The sequence below is a fragment of the Amblyomma americanum genome, chromosome 7 (genome assembly GCF_052857255.1).
Source record: "Amblyomma americanum isolate KBUSLIRL-KWMA chromosome 7, ASM5285725v1, whole genome shotgun sequence".
Lineage (NCBI taxonomy): Eukaryota > Metazoa > Arthropoda > Arachnida > Ixodida > Ixodidae > Amblyomma > Amblyomma americanum.
In genome coordinates this window covers 44,837,825-44,862,600 of record NC_135503.1, presented here as the reverse complement: position 1 = coordinate 44,862,600, position 24,776 = coordinate 44,837,825, and the positions used below count along the sequence as shown (strand labels likewise).

Sequence of the window (24,776 nt, the reverse complement as noted above, 5' to 3'; positions counted from 1 at the left end):
ATGCTATCAGCAACGCCCTGTAATGTTTGTGCTGACCTGCGGACGTCAGCTTGCGATTGCGAACAGCTAGAGGCGCCTATCTCCAATAGTTAGAAAGTTAACTACTGGAAGTTGTTAACCAGCTTACTAGTTAATATGATTCACCTGTTTTCTGGTGCCCGCCAACCCTAGCATAACCATGCCATGAAACCCATATTTATACATCAAAAATCCTATTTTTGAAAATTACTTAGTCTTCCTTGTAACACCCGGTATAAGGGCCCTGCCTGAAGAAAATAACGCTACTGCTCTACCATGAAGAACCAGTTGAACATTGAAATCCATGGCACAGAACTAGAGAATACAGAAAGGTGCAGGCCAAAAGCAACTAGAGAGATGACCTGAGAGATAATCAGCGCTTTTGTACAGCTGCAGTTTTGCCAGCAGCAAAGCAACACATGCTGCTCAGACTTCGATAACAGGAATAAATGCGCGAGGACAGAATCCAGTAAGCCTATCTGTTTACGTCAACATTACTGAATTGGGGTGTCTTAAAAATAATGAACGAATATAATGTATCATTTTTGTCTGGTCGCATAGAATTGTATTTGATCGAATACGCACAGAAAAAACTGTCTGTTGCTCTCTCGACAGAACCTGCTTTGGAGAGAAGAGAATAAGATCGACACCATAATCGAGCGGTATGAGTGGCACCCTGTGAGTATCTGAAGTATTCAAATGACGTAACGGGCGCCATTTTGTGGTACATCGAGCAGCTACAGCAGGTGGCGATAAGCCGATTAGATATGCCTGCAGCCTTTCTCCACGCTACTTGCATCACAAAATGGCCGCCACTGTGACGTCGGTACATGTTTCCCATAATCCCTTTCTGCATTTTCTTCTCCACAAATACGTATTACCTTTTTGTTTGCGTTGAAATGTTATTGGCTCTGTTTCTTGCTTTTGTTTCTTCTAAAGATGTAATAGTATACGACGATTTTGTCTAATTTCCTGCTTCGTGCATCATTGTTTACTTGTGTATAAATTGTATGTCGTATTGCAAACATGTCCAGCAATTTCGGACAAAAATTTTGAAAATTGCAAAATTCTAAGATATTTTTACGGTAATATTGAAGGTAATGAACTATTATTCTGATATGTAGAAAAATCTTTCTCTTAAACTGTTTTCATCAGTCGCATCGAGAAGTTTCTTAGGAAACCAATGGAGGAACACTATTGACGATAGCAAAAACGTTAAAAGAAGAAAAAAATGAAGAGTGCCGTCGGGGGATCTGCAGATTATGTTGATTGTCATAGTGGAATCTTGCATTATATGAGTGTTTAAAAATGGTTTCCCGTTCAAAAATGCTTTTGCCCAGAATTTATGGTTATGGTACTGTTATGTCATCCTGCTGAGCAGAGTACGGGTGGCGGGGCCTCGTCAGGCAGAAGTCATTTGCCTTTTGACCCGTCACCTCAATTAGCTCACCTCATTTAAGGTTCAGTAATCTAAGGTTGAGTAACAAAATTAACTTGCATAACTTTCATTACGCCAGCTTGCACGCATCATGACAGAGCCTTGTTGCGATTTCGCCTCTGATAGCCTAGCCAGGACTGATGTCTAATTAGTTCCCGCATCTGCTAGCAGACCTGCCTGCAGTCAAACGCACTTCATGGTGTCACACTCGACAGCCTTGCGGGCATTGAGCCCCTTTGCGCTCACAGCGTCGATATCAAGGGCTCGTCGAGGCTAGAATCGCTTTGGCAATAGTGCGTACTGTACAGGCAGTGGCTTATTATTTTTCAATTTTTTTAGGTTGCCCCAACCTAATATTTGTTCTTTGGTCGCAGATCTTGAAGCAATACTTTCCGGGCGGAATATTCAACCATGACAGGGATGGCAGCCCCGTATACTACATTCCAATCGGGAACGGCGACTTCAAAGGTGAGCGGAGCCATTTCGACCATACTCTGGTTTATGAAAGCGCTGACATCGCGCGCAACGTATTGTAGAGTGCGTTTTTTTTCTTGTTTTCTAAAACAGGGGACAGTCTCGTTGAAGAATTGTGGAAATTTACTTTGATTCAACGTATTTTCCGCAAACTAAGAACACGTAGCAGTGCGCAACACATTTCTCCCTAGTATGCGCTAAGAAAATATGTTCAGTTGTAATAACCAACCAGGCTAGAGAAAGTTCTGAACATTGAAGCAAGTGTTGAACATTGAAGCAAGTGTTGCAGTAATGTTTAACCGCTGTCGCAATCGGATTGGCAGTCCGAAACCTTCAAGTGGCTACCATTCCGCCGCATGCTGGCTATATATGCGAGCTTCATAACAATGAAACACCGATGAAAACTTACGAGAATGTCGTTTCGTAAACGTTTGTGTAGTTCGTATTGCAAATATAAGAGTCACTGAACCCTGGAAGATTGGCATCGGACTTCTAGATCATTAAGAAACTATGTGCCCTGACAAGAGCACCCTTTAGTCTCTATAGATCCATAATGCCACATAGAACCGAATACATCGGTCTGGTGCCAGCTTTTGTCGTACATGTCCAGTGGCTTCTTGACATCTGCCGAAGACTGCATTTTCTAGACAGCGCAAAAAACACCGCTTCTGCACGTCAACAAATATGAGCGCAAACAAAAGCACATACATAGCAAGAACCGTGCGAGAAATTTCTTTAAGCCGCTCGGAATTAAATTCGCGTAAGCTTGTAAGAAAATTTTCAAAAATTAGGTGCTCATCACCGTGTGCTAGGCGCTGGCCTTTGGAAGGTAGACAGTGCTGCCGTCTTGGTCTCGCCAGTAATTCATGACGAAAAATGGCGGGACGGCGCTAAACACAAACGAAGAGCGGCTCTACTTCCTGGTCTGCGCCCTCGCAGCGTTGCAACATCAATCCTCTCCCGCTGCAGTCCCGTCACGAATTTCCTTGTTTTTCCGATCGCTAATACGGGCTGCGAGGTCATACATGTGCGACCGTGAGCGAAGCGGCCTCTGACAAAACAACCCTTCACTGTTGCCATTGCGCTCACGCAACCTCAGCGGCGATGTTGTGACGTCACTGTTATGCTCAGCGCACATTGATTTCGACAGCGGAATAGGTTGGCTCCACTGACTTTTCTCTATTTTCCCGTATTTGACCTTCGTACTGAGCACTCGCAATGCGCGCCTTGGGCATTCGAAACATCTAATTTCACGTCTGGTGAGTGCAAGAACACACCTTTAAATTTACCAAAGGGGCGTACCATGTCAAATACGAATGGTGCATTTGTGCAAGGTCCACCGGTCGCTACCAACCTGAGGTGTTCTTTCATTAGCCGAACTCCTGTTTACCACGGCCGGGAGTCATCAACTATCAAAATACAGTACTTTATTTTAATCGAAGTTCTTTCAAAAACGAGACTGAATTCGTCGCTGAAGAGTAGCATGTAAATGAAGTTCCTTATCTTCAGATTTTAATACCTAATTTTACTCGTGGCTCGTTTTAGATGATGCAGAAGCGCAGACGTAACATAAAGACTGTCCCCTGGCTTCAGGTTTTAATAATTCGTGTTAACCGGAGTTCATTTTAAGTGAGGCCTATTCCGGTACTGAAGAGCCGCGCACAAGTCGCTGCTGTGGCTGCTTTCGTTACTTTAGCTGATGAATGTGACGGTTTTGCCTACCTGTTGTGGTTGCATTCAGATACTACAGCCGCGTGTAATAAATGGAAACACAGAGTGTGCAAGGTTACTAGGACTCGCTGGTTGCACATCTACTTTCCGAGAAAAATGGCGCGTGCAGTTAGCATCGCTACATATAAGGATATATAACATACGCTTTTGCAAGATGAAGAAATTGTATTTTTGGAATTCTTGTCAAAGCAAACTGTCGCCTTAGCGACGCATATAAGCACCTGTAAGTGCTTCAGTGTACCTTGGGCGCTGCCCACTTGTTGGAGCCGACTTTTTCGCTGATATTCTAAGAAGTAGCTAAAAAAAAGTGAGGGTCAAAAATATTAATCTTTTCCGAAAAACAAAGCTTTCGTATGGCATGCACCACGTCAGTTAGCTGATGGTCGGTTTAAGTGCTCCGTGTTATCTCTCTGTTCATGTTCTCTGTTCGTGGGATCTCTGTCTGTTCATGGAGGACACAGGCTTTGACTGCGTTCCACAAATAACTGTCTCGTGTGTGCTGCTGCGGTTGTTGTTGTGCGCGCTGCAGAATTGTGTCACATACCTGCCTTCTATCCTCATTTTAAAGCGAGGCCGCAAGCCGGGCTAGCAACTACAATTTTCATAAAAACGACCGTCTGCCTCGATTTCCGCATTTCTCGCTCATAGTATAGGGCCACGAACTGCAAGAGGCCCAGAGTATTTTATGTGGCTTTCGTGATGGCACGTATTTGTGTATTGTAATATTTACAAGCCGCTACACTTATAACGTGTATATAATTGTAGCCGGTAATTGAAAACAACTTTATGCACCCTGAAGAGGCGTTTATATACCTTATGTTTTCGAGCTTTAATAAACGCTGTGCCATCACACTACACGGGGTGATTTTTTTTTAACCTATACAAATTTTTATTTTAAAAAGTGTGAGAGATACGTCAGTGCGATCTGTTGAGCTGGATTGTGCAGCAATACGGAGATTATGTACCTCATAGGAATCACTAAAAAAAACAATTATTAAATAAAAGTACTAATAAGCTTTCTTACTTTTGATTTTAGGGGGCAAGGTTAAAATGAGAAAACGATAGCCGTCAAGTCAAAGGTGAGCTGTTTTTAAATATTCTTAATCGGCATTGGGGTTCAAAATATCGGACGTCAAAAATACGCACTTGATAACTGGTTGAGTTGGCTTTCCCGGATTTATTATTTATAAAATGGCCTCTCTCTCACTTCTTGTGCATCAAATACTGGCGCAGCTGGTGCATTTGAAGGTGAAAAAAAGTTAACTTGATTTCGCCGACGATACCACACGCAAGACGCAATTTTATCATAAGGTATTGCGGAAAAGCCAACTCCACAAGCTTCAAAATTCGTTATATCTAACGTTCGATATTTCAAACCCCGTTGCCGACTGAGAAGATTAAAAAACAGGTCTCACCTTCGATTTTTATGGCTATCAATTTCGCAATATAACCTTTCCGCCTGAAATCAAAATGAAGAAAGTTTATAGATAATTTAATTTCATTAATCGTCTAATACTGATTCATATGAGGTACATAATGACCGCCTTGATTTACAATCCAGCCAGCAGACTGCCCCGGCGTATCTCTCACAATCTTTAAAACAAAAATCTGTAAAAGTTAAAAAACACCCCGTATAAAGCACCAATATGTACTTATATAGCTTATGCACCAAAATAAAGCATACACAGATATTTAACATAGCAGGCACAGCTTATCTTGAGGAACGGGAACCGTCACTTAGAGTGGCCGGTGTGATTTTCTTGATATGAGAATGAATAAAACAACGTCGATCGAATAGTCCATGCATGGTTTGTCGACTAATCGCTTCGGACTACCATTTCTACTTACTTCGTTTTCCGTATTTCTTTTTTTTTTCAGTAACTATTACTCGAGATCCAGAATACATGCGCCTGCACTGAGCACTACTTTTTTTCCTGGGGCAGATAGAAAGCCCAACTTCAGCAGACGCAAATATGTGAGCAGTTGGCGCAAATGTTTTTCCTCCCGGACAGTCTAAAGGAATGGAATAGAACTTATACCTACGCCGCTTGTAACAGGCACCAAAAAAAATTCATTCCCGATAGATTTCTTGCTGCGTCTTATTTGATCGTTCTATGCGAACACCACAAATTAAAAAAAAAATCCCCTATGCTCTTTGCTTTCAGTGACTTCTGGCCTCCGTCATGTATGTTAATAAAATGTTTCTGCATATTCTTAGACTTTCTCGGTGCTTGATTTGGCGCCAGATCAAGCTTTTTTTTAGCTCTCTGTGTCACTGAAGCGCAGTGGTCTACAAGAATAAAGAGGCAAACTCCCCGATACATTCGTTAAAAGCAGAAACGGACGACCGTGCGCACAATGCATTGCGGTCTTCGCTTACTGTGTCGACTTATCGCTTCGGTCTGCCGCTGCCGCTTATTTCCATCGCTAAATTTCTTTTCTTCCTTTTTTTTTTTACAAGTGCTGTCGCCAACATATTCGCTTCGCGTTGCCGTTGCTGCCTACTCTGCCCCTTCGAGCACTACCAGGAAGCAAACGAAGGGTGAACTGTGCACTACCATGTACACCTTCCTGCATTGTCCGTGCAACACTAGAGCCATCTAACGAGCGAAAGAGAAGTGAGCGTGCGAAATACTGAAGAGGCAAACAAGTTGTTTGGGTGCTGCCGCTGAGGAAAGATGGTGTTTTCTTCCTCTTTACAAGAGGAGGAAACTCCGTGTCGTTCAGCCTGCGATGTTCTTTTTTTGTCGGCAGAAAAACACCTTTGCCCGCTTCACTATGCAAACCCCTTACCCCTTTCTCCTCCAACGCCTACAGTGACAGAGTACAAATTAAATGCTTAACAGGCTTTCAAACACTTCTGTGAGCATTTAACTGTCGTTCCTTTCTTTCGCTCTTTTTGCTTTCCTCACTGTCGTCCTCCATGCGTCGAGGCTTTCTTTCCGCTGAAATCGATTCCATCAAAGAATAAATACCGCATTTACTCGCATAATGAACGCGCTCCATACTTTGGCTGCCAAAAAATAGAATTTATTTTCCGCCTATTAATGAATGCACCCCATTCTTTTGGCATGTAGTTTGTTTATGTTGATAGTAAATGTTAGCAGGCGACCTCTTTTGAACTCCGATCCAACCACGCCATCTGCCACATGTCAAGACTTATATGCCTTACCTCCCGGGACAAACTGCCGATAAGAATGCTCCGCGAGCAATACGAGATTAAATAGAAACCACGCCTGGTCACAAAGGGTTTCTCTCTTAGATGTGCCATGTTAAGGATTGTAACTGCTTCTTGCGGTTAAGCTTCACGTTGAACGGTGTGAGCTGTGCTAGAGTGAACTCTATAGCTGTGTTCTGTTTGGACAGTATCTCGCGCCGCTACGTGAGTCATACGTGCGAGTTCAAGACAAATGCTCTTTATTATGTTCTCGAACACGGAAAGTATACCGGAGAGTGCGTTTTATTTATTTAGAGGTTAAGTAACACCGGATAAAGTATTTATTCACCAGCTGTACTTTTTGTGTCGTTTTTATCACTTAAAATTTTTTCTGAATGCTTTATCCCACATAATGCATGCACCCTTCAAATACTGAGTCATCTTTATGGTGGAAAAACGTGCGTTCATTGAGCGGTTAAATATGGTATGCGTCACCGAAAAACAAAACAAAGTGCTATCAAAGCGCCGAGAAAGCCGATAACGAATCGTCAGTATTCCAATTAACAAAGAAATATACAACAGAACCAAACAAAGCTTAACGTTCCTGGTGAGAACGGGGTGAATTGAATGTGAAGCAAAACAGGTGAGGGGGGTGAGAGGGGTGTCCCCGTCAAAATAACAGAAATCTCTGCACTGTAGATAGCAACAGAGCTACATTAGAAAGAGCTACAAGAAAGGAGCACTTTTCTGAGAGGTAACCTGACCTCGAAACGATTACAAAACAACGGAGGATGTAGACAAAAAATTACCTGGTGACCGTGATAGATGCTGTGATTTACTGCTTTATCTCGTCGCTTAACCATTCCTCCACGCGATGTTACTGATGAATACGGTGGTTACGCCAGCTGCCGCCACTGAAAGTCCTAGCGAAACCTATAGGGCAAAGATCGAAAGGCACCTTGGACGGAAAGTGGTTTAGTATCCCTTTAACACAACCCAAACGTATCGTGCCGTCTAGAAAAGGAGAGGAGACGTGTTAACTCGCAGTGAGAAATCAATGACTTTTGTTCTCAAGATGTGCGAGTTGAACAGTGGTCCGGTGGCAGTTCCACTGTCCGTTTTTCTTACCCTCAAAGCACTTAGTATAGGCTATGGAAACGATAATGCTAAACAATGAAATGTGCGCTGAGATATAGTGCTCCAGTAATTAAGCGAACGACACTAACACTCCAATGAGTATACCGTTCCAGTGACCAAGGCAGAATTTCTCCAAAAGAAAGGTTGAGTTTCTGGAATCGTCTCGCTCTACTTTTCGTTGCTTTGTGCTTTGCTACGCAAGCATTGATGCCGATTTTCTGTCGTGTCGCAAAGCATAGCCATACAGCTTGAGTGCCAGCATTACGTACGGGCACGGGGTGATCGCGCAGGTATGCTCCAGTGCCAGTCCAAGGAAGAGATGGTGATGCACGTGGTCTACATGCTCGAACGGCTTCAGCACGAGAGGGAAAGCCAGTCACGAAAGGTATGTCTTCCATCCCGACAACAGCCCTGACCCTTTGCTCTCTCGCTTCTCATTAGCCTATACGGTGTGAAACTGCCGTTTCCAGCTTCCGCTACGAATGCGTGTTCCTTTCTCCATGGAGAGGCCGATGGCCGCGCTTGTGAGAGATCCGTTACGGCACCGAAACATTCATGAACGCCCTTTTGTTGCTGCTCTGGATCTGGCGTGTAGCGACAGGAGTTGTCATCCGCACTATACACGTTGAACAATATGTTAGAGACCTGTTGGACGATTCAGAGATGCGTGGCTCCTGATGTTCTAATGCTGCGGACATAGCCCTAACTGGGTGGTGGTGGTAGTGGTTGTGACGGTGCATCATTAATGGTAATAGTCTCGTCCATAGCGTAAAAGTAATTGAAATAATTATTAACAAACTGCAGAAGGAATGATTTGAACTGACTCAGAATTAAGAGCGGATGAAAGGGCGCAGTATGAAAGACAGTAGAGGCTCACATATGTGCAAGCAGTTCTATAGCTCGCAATCTTGGACTGGTTCAAAAAGAAGCTCGAACACCCGGGAACCAAAAAAAATTCATATGCGTTTGCGCACGGCACTACGCGCATAGCGCTGAACATAGTGTTTAAGCTGTGTAATATAGACTGAATCACGTAGCAGCTATTATTATGTTACCGATTTTACGTTTTTGATTAAACACTAAGCCGATCCAAACACAAAGTTAAAATTGCCCGCATACCTGCTCTGGCTGGAGCGCTCTTCAAGAAACTCTCATATACAATGATGTATTTTCTCAATCAAGTTAATCTGGAGAAACTTAGGTTATCTATCTGCTTGGTGCTGCGTATGATTAAAAAGGAACTTTGGTATATTTTATGTTGCATACTGTAAATTCGGAGTATCATTGATGGTGATTCCGCACCATACACAAGGCAAACCAGCGGAATAATTTACTCCGTGTTCTGTCCAACCCTTTGTTTTCTGCGTGCAGCTCGGGAAGCACTTGGACACGTCCGTCATGCTCTTTGACTGGGACAACTTCAGCCTGAAGCAGGTCTACTCGTGGCAAGGCGAGTCGATTGCTGGTGCTGACCGGCCTACAGGCATGCTAGTGTGTCAAGTTGGGGAGCTCAAGAAAGCCCACGTCTTTAAAGCATTGTAGTTACCCACGCTTTAATCTGAGCAAAAGGCCTCCAATTCATATCTGCAGTGCATACCGACGTGTCTTAAGTTCGCAGCGCTAATTTTAAATACTCTTGCACTGCCACTGAAGTACAAAGACAGCCAGCAACTCATCACTGTGTCTTTCTGTCGTAAACCACGTTCAGGTACAGATAGCGTTGTACAGTGTACATATATTATATATTACATATTATTACATATTACATAGTGCATATACATATTGCATATTATTATTGCATATTACATGTCACCGTACAAATATAGAGTACAATAGAACGTTATTACCGAACAAACACTAATGTATGTTTATGAGTCGAAATAGACAAGCACAGTCGAAACGTAGTGGTTGCAGAGCCAGAAAATGTTTCGAACTTTCAGAAACCGCGATTCTGTGTGATAATATTTTGAGTTCCGTGTTTTAAAACACTGAATCGGCAACTTAAGTTGATGTTCTGCGTTTGGCAGTCGTTAAGTTCTTTTCCTTTAAGTGCAAGAATTATTTTCATACATGGTGCAGCAGTTGCTTAAATCATTTTCTGTGTAGCCCGGATATTTTATTTCGGAAACCGAAGTTGACCATGGGGTAAAGCGCCTCCCCTCCCTCAAAAACTTTTCCCCAAGGAAGGACATGTTTCCATAGAAAGGGAGCAAACAACAGCTGTGCCTCAAATATTCATATCAATTTTCGAGCGCCTTGGAACCGAACTTTACAGAGCACTTGAAACCACTACACCTTGCCACATCTTGGAGCGAACAAAAATTAACTGACCAGCTGCACATTATCAATGTCATCTATTGTGAGCCTCTCATAAAATATATATACCACACCAGTGACATAATCAGTGCCTGGGAAACATCTTGTCAGTTGTATACATTGCTTCTGTGTGCAATTTTCAAAAAAAAAAAAGATGTTTATTAAAGCTTTTCAACCAGGATGCTTCTCACAGCGCTAAGAAAGCACTCACATGATTTCATCTTTAACAAGTACACGAAACAACACGAAAGGGCCGTCACTAAAAAAAAAAAAAGGCGCCCTCCAGTGATGCCGCACTGAAGGGAATGGCTGTGGTACGGGTGTTTCTCGCGCTCTTGGTGGCTTGTAAGGTGTAATCCGCCACGGTGTCTGAGTGTATATATGCGTGGATATATGGCGTGCGGTTGCCGAGCTCAGGGTCATGGGGTCGAATCCCGGCCCCGCGGCTACCACATTTCGATTGAGATGAATTGCTAAATCGCCTCTGTGCTGTGTGATGGCGGTCAGGCCCGGACATTAGAAGCTAATTCGGAGCCCTCCACTACGGCAGCTCTCATAGCACATGTGCAGATCGTGAACGTTAAACCACAAATACCGTACCACGCTTGTAACGTGCACCGCTATTGTTCACTGCGGCTTATGCAGCACTGTGTTAAATGCGGCTTGTGATGGCGTGCTCTAACTGCATTCCGTGTTTCGCACTTTGCAGTCGTGGACTACATTCGAGCGTTGGTCGGCCTCTACGAGAACTACTATCCAGAGACGCTGAAGCTTGCGCTCCTCGTGAACAGTAAGTTGGTAAATTAATCATTGCTTACACACGAACAAAACAATGCAGAGAAAAGGTACACAATTTTTTGTTGCACAGACGTTTCTCTGGAGGAAGCTTGACCTCAACGATTTTTTTTTCTTCTGTATCAAATCTGACGGTCCTTGCTAATCGAACTATTCATTATTGCCTCTCTAACACAGCAATAAACGCTTCTTTGAAGCATAATATTGAACTGCTTCCGTTGCGGTGAAACATGCATTTCTTCTGTTTTTTGACCACATGCTTGTTTTCTTTTTATTATTTAGCGTACTAAGGGTGCCTAACACTGTCTTCGGCACTAACTGCTTTCCTAGAGTGGAGAGCTGGGCGAGTCGGTACATGATTGAAGAAGGAAACCAGCGCAAAGACGAAGACACAGGAACAAGGAACACAGGACACCGCTGGACTATCGACTGTATTTATTTGAGAAACGATCACATTTATACCCTTCAGTTATCAAGCAAGCTTGCGCACACATGACAGATTAGCAAGACAAGGTAAATAGCAGCGTCACATACAACCGCGTGAGTTCATAAATCTAATTTCTTTATCAAATAGACTAACCGTCGTGTCACTTACACATAGATGTCTTTGATTAACGGTATGGTATGCCTCTAGAATTTCACGTTGGCTCTTAGTTTTACCGCGTCCAAAAATCGTAGTCTTCTTGAAGAGCGGAATGCATTTGTGCTTTCTGCAATGTTTTGCCAAATTCGCCCCGTCATCTGTGGAAAGCAATCTTTCATGTTCTCTGAGCCGGGTGTTAAGACAGCGGCCAGTCTGCCCGATGTACACATTCCCGCAGGATAAAGGTAAGCAGTACACTACCTGGGTGGCACAGGTGACATATTTGAATTCGTGCTTGATCGTGCACTGTGAAGTTGTACTTTTCCTTTCGTCAATCCTTCTGCACAAACTGGCCAGTTTTCGCGGGGCTGAGAAGACTACATCAACACCGTGCCTACTTGCGACCTTCTTTATATTGTGTGAAAGTGCGTGCAAGTAAGGCATCACTTCACACTTGCTTTTGTCCTTCCTTCCTTCTGTCAATTTAGGTTTGGCTTTCATTTTTTTGAGAAGCTTTTCAGAGACACCTTTCATAACATGCGTAGGAAAGCCTGCTTCTATTAGTCTCTTCTGTTGTTGCAGAAAGCTTTCTTGTACTGTATGGAAGCAGCTTTTCTCCAGCGCGTTACTGAGGCATAAGGTTGCAATAGCCCTCTTGGTAAGTTTGGAGTGGTAGGAGCTGAAAAGCTTCTCTGGTGTCTCTGAAAAGGTGTCTCTGAAAAGCTTCTCAAAAAAATGAAAGCCAAACCTAAATTGACAGAAGGAAGGAAGGACAAAAGCAAGTGTGAAGTGATGCCTTACTTGCACGCACTTTCACACAATATAAAGAAAGTCGCAAGTAGGCACGGTGTTGATGTAGTCTTCTCAGCCCCGCGAAAACTGGCCAGTTTGTGCAGAAGGATTGACGAAAGGAAAAGTACAACTTCACAGTGCACGATCAAGCACGAATTCAAATATGTCACCTGTGCCACCCAGGTAGTGTACTGCTTACCTTTATCCTGCGGGAATGTGTACATCGGGCAGACTGGCCGCTGTCTTAACACCCGGCTCAGAGAACATGAAAGATTGCTTTCCACAGATGACGGGGCGAATTTGCCAAAACATTGCAGAAAGCACAAATGCATTCCGCTCTTCAAGAAGACTACGATTTTTGGACGCGGTAAAACTAAGAGCCAACGTGAAATTCTAGAGGCATACCATATCGTTAATCAAAGACATCTATGTGTAAGTGACACGACGGTTAGTCTATTTGATAAAGAAATTAGATTTATGAACTCACGCGGTTGTATGTGACGCTGCTATTTACCTTGGCTTGTTAATCTGTCATGTGTGCGCAAGCTTGCTTGATAACTGAAGGGTATAAATCTGATCGTGTCTCAAATAAATACAGTCGATAGTCCAGCGGTGTCCTGTGTTCCTTGTTCCTGTGTCTTCGTCTTTGCGCTGGTTTCCTTCTTCTAACTGCTTTCCATCGCACCGGTTCGCTTGGTTCTCTGCCGCTTGTCACTTCTTTTAGCCATTGCAGGGCTGAAGAAAAAAAAAAGCCAGTACTGTTAAGCACGGATATATCGAAAGTGGATACTTCGAATTGTTGGCTATATCGAACATTAAATACCCCCTTGAAAATCATGTGTAAAATTATAGGAAAGTCGCGTAGTATATACAACTCCAATTCCGAAAGTCATTCGATATATATCGAACTACGCGGCGCGCCTCTGCAAGTGGCACTTCTCCTAACGACTCTCTTCGATCACGCTCTTCGATCGCTAGCGCTGTGAAATCGTAGGGCAAGGTGAGCATGAGGTGTGCTTGAGGGTGACCTTCGGTCTCGTGTACTCATTTCACATATCAGCACTGCCATACGTCTTTGCTAGAGCGCGCTGCTACTCAACACTAACTGACGCTGACATGACCGAAAAAACAAGGTGCGCTTTGTTTTTACTTCTATATCCTGGCCTGTGTCATCGTCAGTGTTGTTATATTGTAGCGCGCTGCAACAAATATGCGGAACCAACTGGCCCTCTCTTTAACGTTACTTTCATGTGGTGCAGCCGACCTAACTAAAGCCTAACGGCTGCTCTCGCCTAGCGGGATTGCGGCAGTTGTCGTAGTCGAAATCAACGATATCTTAATTTTAATGCGCGATTACTCTATTTATAGTCTACTGGCAACAGGAACTAGCCACTGGTAACAGGCAGTGGCTAGTAGCAAAGAATAGTGCTCTCCGGCTTGTGTACAAAGCAGATTAGGCCTGCCAACACCTATCAGGCTTGTGCTGCCTGGTGCAAGAAGCCGGTCAATGCGTGGGTGCACAGTATTTTTGGTTCTAGCTTGCAGATAAGCTTATCTACTTCCATTTTGTATATCGAATTATCGATATATTGAACTATTTCACGATCCCATTAGAGTTCGATATATGAGGGTTCGATTGTATTACCAAGTGCTAATATTTTTTTCCTCTCGAGCAGGTGCTACGTATTATGTCTATTTTTTGTCAACCGAAGGCTTTCTTAGTCTTCGGATAGGGATGAGACACTGCTCCAGATAGCCACACCCAGATCTGAGATTAAATTAAAGCGCCTCCTGAAATCGGTAGAATAACAGGTAAACTACAGGCTACAGTATACGTAGTTACATGCTGATGCTTTAACTTCATGCACTATCGCATGCTTTTTTTTTTGCCTGCGTGGCGACGGAAAGAGGCGCTTACAAGGACAACATCACTTGAAGCATACTGAGACCCAGACTTACGATCGTCAGAAGAAACATGTATGTTGAGCGTAGGCTAGCAAGTGAAGCCGCCCGGGCTAAGACGACCTTGGTCGTCTATTTGTGAAACACCCCATTCATCCTCTCACGAAGTTCGTTTTCTTGTTTCAGCACCCAGCTTCTTTCCTGTGTTCTGGAAGCTCATTAAACCTTTCCTCAGTGAGCGGACATCGCGCAAGGTCAAGATCTTCTCGCGAGGTGAGCATTATTCGTTGCATCCGTATCAAACGCACTCGGACGCCGTCGTGTTGAACAATATGAACATACTGTGCTGTAGGGCCCTTGATTTTTCTTGTTTTATTAACACGATAGTGTTAGAGCTAACCTTTGCAGGAAAAGCCGAGCGCGTTGTCACACTATTTCAGGATTGGTCGGCAGAGGTGACGTCACTCCACAGTCAGCCAATGAGAGCGATATGTTTGACGTCAGGCACGCAGAGTTGAGGGATTGGCGGGGTGTCAGATGTGCAGCAGTCGGAGCGTGTGGAAAGTCTGCACTACCCTGTGATTGGCCCGTGGAGTCATGTGACGGGTGCATATCGTGGCTGGGGGGGTAGAGGAGCGCTCTTCAGAAAGAGGCTCCAAAGGCGAATGTGTGCGTACTGTAATGGTGCTTGTGGTGTTGCGAAAGACTAAGTGACTTCCGAGGTAGCAGCACTTGACAGCGGGCCAATATTAGAAATCCGCTGGCAAAGAGTGGCCCTAAGTAGGTCCACAGTTGCCAGTGAGTACCTGATACTCGATATGCCAATTATTCACACATCCAACGATGGCCCTCGTTGTCCGTTGCATTCCCAGTACTGGATATTCAGTCATAAAATCCTGGATGTCCTGGGCTATGTTGGCCAGAATTCTCTCACTTTACACCATTGCTGGCAGTTCCATCCTAGAATCATGGCTATCATGGGACATGTTAACCAGAGTTTACCCCACTGTTTGCCAGAATCGCCTGTGCCATTCTAGAAAGTTGTCTATATTGGCCTAGGCTTGCCATCATTCATCCAGTGTTAAAGGTATACTGAAAAGCACTGATCAACCTTGTGCCACCTGCTAAAATGGCATGCGAACGTTACTTTCAACATTGCCAAAACAGAGAGAGAAAATTTATTTTATTGTTATGTGCACTGTCTTGACAGTTTGTAATTTTTAGAACTCGTAAAAACTGAATTCAGCTCTTTATTGTGAGACCTTTATAGGCCGGTCTAATCTGAGTAACTATAATTGGTGTGTATACGCTGTCAAAGTAGATATTTTATGTTGATCCTTCAGATCAAAACACATGTTCCTGGAGCGCATTACAGCATGCGAGTAGTGCAAGGCCCACCGCTGGGAGCACCTGCCATCGCAGGGCAGTGGCGCATCCTTCAACCGCCACACCACTGCGCCAAAAGGGGTGTGAGGACCCCCAGCGATCTACGAATGTTAAGTCGAGAACGATCAAATCCGCATATATCGGCATTAACCCATTAACACTACGCTTCATACCCTTAAGGCGTTGAAAGGCAGTAATGTGCAGAAAAGAGATAAAGTAGAGTGCAAAAGTTTGCGATGATGCAACTCACGCGCACAGACACACAGGTACGGGTATAACCACATAACGATGCTGTAACGTCAGAGGGGTCAGTCTGGTTGCTCCGAATTTCTCCAGTTCTACTAATCTTCTATTCACTTCTTGCATTCTAGAAGTGTGTGATGAGAGGCTAGTTGGTAAGACATTCTGAAGACATAAAACTACGCAGGAGACAGGACAAAGAAAAGATGCAGTCTGCATCTTTTCTTTGTCCTGTCTCCTGCGTAGTTTTATGTCTTCAGAATCACTTCTTGCATGGTCGTTTCGCGAAACAGGATAGTACACACGAAGGCACATTCCGATGCGGAGTTTTCGGCAGGACTCCACGTCGTAGAAGAAGGTGTGCAAAATTATTTAGGTGCATTGCGAAGCAGAAACGAGGCACTGCTTCGGAGCGGTCATAGCAACAACAACAACTACAAGACTCTGCTCTCTTCTTTAATTGCCCATCATCTGGTTACGAGAAGTCATTGCTCTACATAAAACAGGCCGTCTGTAGCAACAGCTATGTCACACAAAAACCTGCCACCGTGAGCACAACAAACAGCTAATCGAGAACAGAACTCGCGGAAACAGCTCGGACAAGAAAAAAAAAACATTTGGCCATCGGTTTGCCGCAACGCTTGGTCAGCATCCGGGCGCCTACTAAGTGGCTACTATTTTTGCACTTAAGTAGCTTGTCAATTAGGCGCCTGATTCCGCGACTCTATTATCTCCAAAGCGCTTCATCGTCTTAACGACACAGGGCGTAGGTCCGCAAGCACTGCATTTCATTATTTGTCAAATCAGCTCAGAATTCGGATGGAGCGTCCGTTTCTGTCCACAACTCTTTCAGGGCTAACGAGGCATGATGTACAGCTAATGCCCGCTACTTAAAAACCTACAGCAGTGTAGGAAGCGATCCGACCTCAAAAATCACCAACACTGCCTGAACCGTTTAGTTATTGCAACAAAATATTCCATCAAATGATTCGAAGGAGTATTGTGAAGGTGCTATAAAACTGGTCACCGGGGTGCGAGCTTTCTTTCTTTCACCGATCCTTTTCAAACATTCAGTACATGATGATTCGAGTCCGGAAAGACGACTGAAATATTTTTCGCTGCATTTCGAACTCTTGGTTGCGTGTCGGCCAATGTACAATATCAAATTTCCCAAGCACACAAAAGTTGCAGCCCTCGTCGCTCAAGTATGTTTTTCACGCGTTGCTTTCACTGTTACAAGTGCCAAGAGGTGCCTAGAAGAGCTGTACAGCGTGTCGAAGTGCACGTGAATGTGCTTAATGCTGTTTGATCACCGCCGTAAATTTTGCTCCCGTTGACGGCCGACTTTTTGAGAGCTCTCCAAGAGGAGGGACACGATGCGACTCTGACCGCATTCGCCAGATGGCAGCACAGGTTGTAAAAGTAGCCAAGAAGCGGCATTGTGCGGTGCTAAACCTTCTTGCGTGGCTCTCGTGCCTGCGATTCCGTTGTTCACTAACATTGCAGTTCGAGCGTGTTGGTATGACATGACATGAAAGTTTGAGCGCACAACCAGTCACCTGCGTCACCTGTGTCACCCCGTTTTTATTCACCGTGCTCGTCTGGTTGTGCGCTTAAACTTATTGTCTGTTGTTCACTATATTGGATAAATTTAGCAATTGTCATGTGTGTGGAGCACGTATCTTTTTCTAGATAAAAGTCTTAACCACAAGGGCTCTCCTGTTCCTCTTTGTAGAAGGATGGTTGCCTGTTCTTCTGGAGTACGTGGATCCCAGCCAGCTGCCGGCGCACTGGGGAGGCACAATCGTGGACCCAGTGGGAGGCGCCCGCTGCACTCACGTGGTACGTGTGCCCATCTGCTGGGAGTTTGACTTGCGGTCGGAATTACAACAGGGCTGCTCATTGCTGAAGTGTTCGTAGAGTGATTTCGTACGATGGTACATGCACACTGCGATCAGAATACGAGTGCAGTCACAGACTCGTAGTTTCGGATACCAGAAGTACGTAGAAAACAGTCCAGACCACTAAGAGATATCTTCCAACTTATGGAAGCGGCTGTTTAGAGTGCGTTTGACTTACGTATTCGTTGTCATACAGGATACAAGCGTACGTTACTTGAAGAAAAACTTACAAGGGCGTGTTCAATTCTGGCTTCCCTGAATCTTTCCACATTTTTAATACGGGAATAAGAAATGTCAATTCAAAAAGAAAACGAATATAAACACACTGAAAAATATCAGCCCGGGCAGGTATGTAAGGCGATGTGAGGAGCCCTGCCGTGGGTGTAAGCCTGCCGTGGGTGTAAGACCAAAGCTTGGAGAGATCAAGTTAGGCTGAGTTCTGAACGTAAAGAATCGTATTTCCAACCTGTAAGCTGTAAGCATCATGAAATTCTCCAAATGCAACTGTTTAAGCATAAGAAAACTACGCGGAATTGAAGCTTGTGTTGTACCTCTCATTTTGAGGTCCTAGCTAGTCATGACTTCCTGCCGTTATGGTTCTTGCACGCGTCAAAGCGACTCACTTATTTAGGCGCCTCCGTCCGCACCCACCTTCGCCCAGGCCCTATCCCCAGACACATGCACCATGAAATCCAAAAGGCTAGAAGACACGCTGGACTCCGGCGTCTGAGGGCACGTGCGCATTTCCTTAAAGATGATGCTAAGATGGGGAGAGCGGAGCGGGCATCAAAAGGGAACCTCGTGGAGGATGCGTAAGTGTTGGGAACTTGGTGTGTAAGTTCGTCTACTTTTCTCTGCTCACTGTTCTCAGCATCGTCTTGTGTTCAGTGTATATGGATGCATGTTTATTTGTTTTCTTATTGAGCGCATGGATCTCCTGAGCTACACATAGTGTCTTTGCCACCCTTTTCAGCTGTTTTATGGCGCCTAAGGAGTCTGTATAGATACGGGCTTTTGTTATAGACTATTTTAGTTATGGCCTCCATAGCATCGGGGGTTTCATAAGGTTACATCACAAGCGGTTCCGGGTGGTCCGCCTCACTCAGCCAGAGGTAACTTAACAAAGGGGTCTCTGCAATCGACATTGCAGATCGGCCCCGCGGGTGAGCTTCCGGCTGCCGTTACCCGCGGCGGCGGAGCGCTGGCCACCGACCCCGACGCCATCAGCTGCTTCCTGGAACGCGGTCGTTGCCTCGAGGTTCCGGTGCAAGTCGAGGCGGCGGGCGCCAAGCTCCACTGGCAGTTCCAGGCTCGGGACGTGGCCTTCGCCCTGTGGCGAAACAGTGGAGATGACCGCGTCCAGCTGCTGGCACCCAGGAGGGTCGCCTGCGATAAGGACCCCGAGTGCGGACAGATGCACTGCGAGGAGCCTGGGACTTGTGAGTGTTCTGTGCTCAGGGTCCTATACATTTGTTATCGTTCATTCCCTCTGCGGCTTCCAGGATGGCAAAATGATGTGGGTGCAGGAGGGTGAAGGTGTGGTGAAGGTGTGCGGAAAAAAAAGCGAAGAAGCGTATTTAATCAACACTACGTTATGAGTTATCACGTTAGGAGTCCAGGATAACACTACCGTGCTTAATCATAGCTTTTTTCATATGCTACGACAAATTAGTAGTTTTTTGAGTAAATTAAATCGAGCAATAACTGTCTCACTTCTTGGTGGACACCTCAACCGCGCCATCAGGGATGGGAGGAAGGTGGGAGTGAAAGAAGAAAGAGGATGGTTTATGGTTTATGGGGGTTTAACGTCCCAAAGCAACTCGGGCTATGAGGGACGCCGCAGTGAAGGGCTCCGGAAATTTCGACCAACTGGAGTTCTTTAACGTGCACTGGCATCGCAAAGTACACGGGCCTCTAGAATTTCACCTTCATCGAAATCCGGCCGCCGCGGCCGGGATCAAACCTGCGTCTTTCGGGTCAACTGCCGAGCGCCATAATCACTGAGCCACCGCGGCGGCAGAAGAAAGAGAAATAGGTGCTGTAGTGAAGGGGTCCGGAATAATTTCGACCACCTGGGTATCTTTAAAGTGTACTGACATCGCACAGCACACGGGCGCCTTTTGCGTTTCGCTTCCTCAAGCGGGCTGGTGTAACGAGCTAGCTTGTTAGTGGGATAGGGCGATTTAGAAATATACATGGTGTGGTAATTCGAAGCTTAGCGTAAATTTGTAAATTGCGGGGTTTAACGTCCCGGAGCACTCACGCGCTCTGAGGGACGCCGTAGTGGAGCGCTCCGGATTAGTTTCGACCACCTGCGGTTCTCTAATGTGCACTGACGTCGTACAGCACATGGGAGTTTTTGTATTTCGCCTCCACCGAAACACGGCCGCCGTGGCCAGTAATTCGCTGGAGCCGAAATGTAAAAACATCCGTGTGCTGTGAGATCTGACTTTGGGCAGAAAAACATAAGAACATTTCAAATAAATTTGATATCAGGTTAGGAGAGCGCGGATCATAGGAGCATGAACTTGAGCGCACTTGTCAGTGACGCTACTTGAACAAAATGCAAAGTTCCACGTTTTCGTGATACAGTCACTTCAGCCTGCATTGCATGTCACTCTGCGCTTCGAAGAAGCGAGGACATGTTGTTTTCTTTTCGTGGCTCCGATGTTCTTGCAACTTCTGTGAGCATCCGTATCTCTTCTGACTCTCTTATCAGCAATTATTGACCATTAATTATGTTACCTGCTTGAACTGGCCTTTCTGTCTCCCCTTTTTGTAAATGCGCCGCAGCTACCTGACGCATCTATAAATGAAGTGACCATTGGACCGTTACTATTGTTTCATTTCAGACACCTTCACGTTCGACAACAGGTTCAGCTGGTTTAATGGGAAGCAGCTATCCTACGTGATACGTGTGCACCATGAAACCATCGTCAGCAGCATAGAGACCATCAGGTGCTGATGTAAGCCTCCTGGCCCGAAGTCAGGCACTGTATAGAAATATTCGGCCGTATCGGCCTCTGAAGTGTTTTGTAGACTCGTTTAATGTAATTTCTCTTTTTCCTTCTTCGTTTATTTTGTTTAAATATCGTCTGCGTGCAACAATAAAGGGTAGAAGTGCTCGTCCCCGATTGAGTGCGGAGATGTTTCTCAAAAAGGATCGGCGAGTGATTTTCAGACATCCCAATGTTTGGGCGCAACGAACAGTTTCAAACCATTAACGCCAATGTGTTGTGGTGTTTGCTGCTGCGCCCTCTGAAAGCATGCGCATTTCAAGGTGCTTGTTTATAGAACGCTGTGCAATATCCACACTACAGACTGACAAACTGTCAGTGTCCAAGGATCTCCCTGTGGCGGAGCGTTAATGTATGATGTTCCGTCCTCAAAAAGAATGTGCATAGCTACCAGCTTCTTCACATCATGTTGTGAGATCTTCGCAGCGAAGAGTATTATGTTGACAGTGGCGAGAAATCACCACTGTCAACAACACTGTAATGTTTGGTGGTGTGCTCTTGAAAGGAATGTGCATAACCGGCGGCTTTTTCACTGTCTGCTGTGTGAGCTTCACGCCACAAAGTAGCAGTTGTCAGTGGCGAGAGATCACCACTGTGAACGATGTTCTGATGTTCTGCCCGTGAAAAACATGTGCATAGCTGTCGACCTTTTCACACTACCTTTTGTGATCCTCCCGCAAAAAATAAAAAGTTGACAGTGGCTAGTAACGACCATCACTGTCAACGTTGTTATAATGTTTGATGTTCTGCCCTTGAAAGGAATTTGCATTGCCAATAGCTTATTAAACGAGTGTTCTGTGATGTTTTTGTGATGTGTTGGGTTTTATGGCACATAGACAACTAAGGCCATCAAGCGCCAAGCTCAAGGTATAGTGCTGTGTGACCTTCACAGCACAAAGTGACAAGCCGTCAGGCGCGAGGAGCCGCAACTATCAAGGATATTCTGTTTGCCGTTCTGCTCATGAAAAGAATGTGCACAACCGCGGCTTCTTTGCAGAATGTAGTGCGATTCTCACAGCACAAAGTGGCAACTCGTCAGTGTCGAAGAGTCGCCACTGTCACTGATGTCCAAATGTTTTATGGTCTGCGCTTGAAGGTAATGCGCAAAGATTCTGGCTTCTTCACAGTGCGTTGCGTTATCATCATCATCAGCCTGACTACGCCCACTGCAGGGAAAAGGCCTCTTCCATGTCTCTCCAATTAGCCCTGTCCTTTGCCAGCTGCGGCCACCATATCCCCGCAAACTTCTTAATCTCATCCGCCCACCTAACCTTCTGCCGCCACCTGCAACGCTTACTCTCTCTTAGAATCCCCTCCGTTACCCTTAAGGACCAGCAGTTTTCTTGTCTTCGCATTGCATGCCCTGCCCAGGCCCATTTCTTCCTCTTGATTTCGACTAGGATGCCGCGCGTTTGTTCCCTCACCCACCCTGTCCGCTCCCGCGGTCGCTTAACTGACAGTGGCGAGGAATCGCCGATGTCAATTGCGTTCTGATGTTTCACGTTGTGGGCCTGAAAGGTACGTCCGCAGATAGCGGCTTCATCGCTTCGGGTTGTGTGATCTAAACAGCAGAAGACGGCAAACTGACATCGGCGACGGACTGCCCCTCTCAATGGCATTCTGATGTTCGATGTTGTGCCCTCGAAAAGCACGTGCGTAGCAACTGGCTTCTTCACTGCATGCATACTGTGTTTTCACAGCGAAGGTTTCGCATTTGGACACAAAGAATGAAAGAAACGAACAGAAAGAAAGAAGGAAAGAAACGAACAGAAAGAAAGAGAGAAAGAAAGAAGGACAGAGAGAAAGAAAGAAGGACAGAGAGAAAGAAAGAAAGAGAGAGAGAAAGAAAGAGAGCGAAAGAAAGAAAGGACAGAGAGAAAGAAAGAAAGGACAGAGAGAAAGAAAGAAAGAAAGAAAGAAGGACAGAGAGAAAGAAAGAGAGAGAGAAAGAAAGAAAGAGAGCGAAAGAAAGAAAGGACAGTGAGAAAGAAAGAAAGGACAGAGAGAAAGAAAGAGAAAGAAAGAAAGAAAGAAGGACAGAGAGAAAGAAAGAAAGAAAGAAAGGAAGGACAGAGAGAAAGAAAGAAAGGACAGAGAAAGAAATAAAGAGACAGAGAGAGAAAAAGAGCGAAAGAAAGAAAGGACAGAGAAAGAAAGAAAGAAAGGAAGAAAGAAAGAAAGAAAGAAAGGAAGAAAGGACAGAGAGAAAGAAAGAGAAAGAAAGGAAGAAAGAAAGAAAGAAAGAAAGAAAGAAAGAAAGAAAGAAAGAAAGAAAGAAAGAAAGAAAGAAAGAAGGACAGAGCGAAAGAAATAAAGAGAGAAAGAGAAAGAAAGAAAGAAAGAAAGGAAAAAGGAAGCCGTTCACTGTTCGGCCCTGTTTTGATATGTGCAAACTGAACGAGGTGTACTAATAAAATATATCGCCAAGCTATTATGCGTGACGTCAAAAATAGACTAGCGTGCGACCGCAACTCGCTAAGCGTGTCCGTGGATTAGAGGGAAAAATAAAGAAAAGAAAACCGGTCGGTAGGGCGACGACACGTTGTTTTGATAGCGAACCTGCCGTGCAAGTCAGCCGAAGTCGTCAGACACGAATGCTTCCGCCGAAGGACTTTCAACGGAGGGTGCGCCGACGACCGTGGCGCGGTTGCCAAGCGTAACCGGGTGGGCGACAATTTCCTTGTACGACTCCTGCGCGTGCCCCAGGCGTTACGCCAATAGCCTTCACGCTGCATGCAGGGAAATGTAAATGAACCCTTCATGGTTCAACTACGGGGCCTTAGCAAAAAGAGCGGAAGCAAGCGCTAATTGATGTTCATTTGAGGTACAAGGAGAACTAATACGCAATACATGCTTCACGGGAACATAGATACCCATTATACCTCTGTCTGCCGCGAGAACAGACTGCGCAGTTGCTTAACACGGCAGCTCTATTTCTCCGTAAGCGAGGCCGAGAAACAAGCAAAAGATGCAGTGCGACGGCCAGTGCAGCCGAGTTTATCGAATCGGTTGAAAAATGCTCATCCACTTCTACCAAAGTGACAGTAAGTAACGGCATCAACCGCACACAGCAAGAATTTTGGTCGCAGGTATTGCGAACTAAGTCTAAATTTCTACGTTTATTTGCATGTATATATTCTAAAGAAGACAACAACAGGCTTTGAAGCCAAGGAAGGGACGAGGGATATCACCTTCTCGTTTTATGTTCATTAGCGAAGGGCATCAAAATTTGGCTGCATTGTCCGAAAATACACGCGCTTTCAAAAGTATGCAGGCACGTAAGTGCACGTAACTCTTCGAAAAACCCAAATTTTGCCGAGCCACAGCGGCGAGGGTAATCGAGTTTTCGAAATTCTAAAAACTGATATGGCTTTTACTAAACGGCTGGCTACAAGTCTCTAATTGCAACCAGTAGCCTAAATCTTATATTCAAAAGTTAAGGATGAGAAATTAGTTAAGCGGCTAACTAGTTAACATTATTTACATGTTTTATGATTTCTGCCAAGGCGGGTATTATTGTGCCGCAGAAGCAGCCTTCATACCTGAAGAAGCCTATATTAAACATTTTGGTTCACCTTCGCTCAATCAGCCGGATATATTATACACTGCCCGCACGCGCACTCAAGAGCCCAGCAGAAATGCACTGCTTTCTTTATGGAAAGGTCCCAAACGTAGACAGCTCTTCTGTTGTAATCCCGTTTACCGATGACTGTGAATGTTAGCAGACATGTCCTTGTAAGTTGGATCACTTTAATACTTCTCTTTTTCTACAGCACTATTCAGAGAAAAGTACCCGAAACGCATACGCGCTTTGAGGTGGCAGGCACTCCGCTCGAACATCACTCACTTCGCCAGTCGATGAACGGGGTCTTACCTTGTTCACTGACCA

At 45.0% G+C, this 24,776-nt stretch overlaps 1 protein-coding gene across 1 annotated transcript in view; it reads left to right on the top strand.

The window, feature by feature from the left end:
* Positions 1-21,687, top strand: part of LOC144098998 (SEC14-like protein 3) — a 36,496-nt gene extending 14,809 nt beyond the window's left edge. Inside the window, exons 4-12 of the mRNA XM_077631988.1 lie at positions 634-696; positions 1,831-1,924; positions 8,246-8,340; positions 9,327-9,405; positions 10,981-11,061; positions 14,530-14,616; positions 17,705-17,811; positions 19,021-19,309; positions 20,723-21,687. Coding sequence (XP_077488114.1) covers positions 634-696; positions 1,831-1,924; positions 8,246-8,340; positions 9,327-9,405; positions 10,981-11,061; positions 14,530-14,616; positions 17,705-17,811; positions 19,021-19,309; positions 20,723-20,835 — 1,008 coding nt within the window. The 3' untranslated portion in view covers positions 20,836-21,687. The remainder of the gene's footprint in view (positions 1-633; positions 697-1,830; positions 1,925-8,245; positions 8,341-9,326; positions 9,406-10,980; positions 11,062-14,529; positions 14,617-17,704; positions 17,812-19,020; positions 19,310-20,722) is intronic.
* The last annotated feature ends 3,089 nt before the right edge of the window (positions 21,688-24,776 follow it).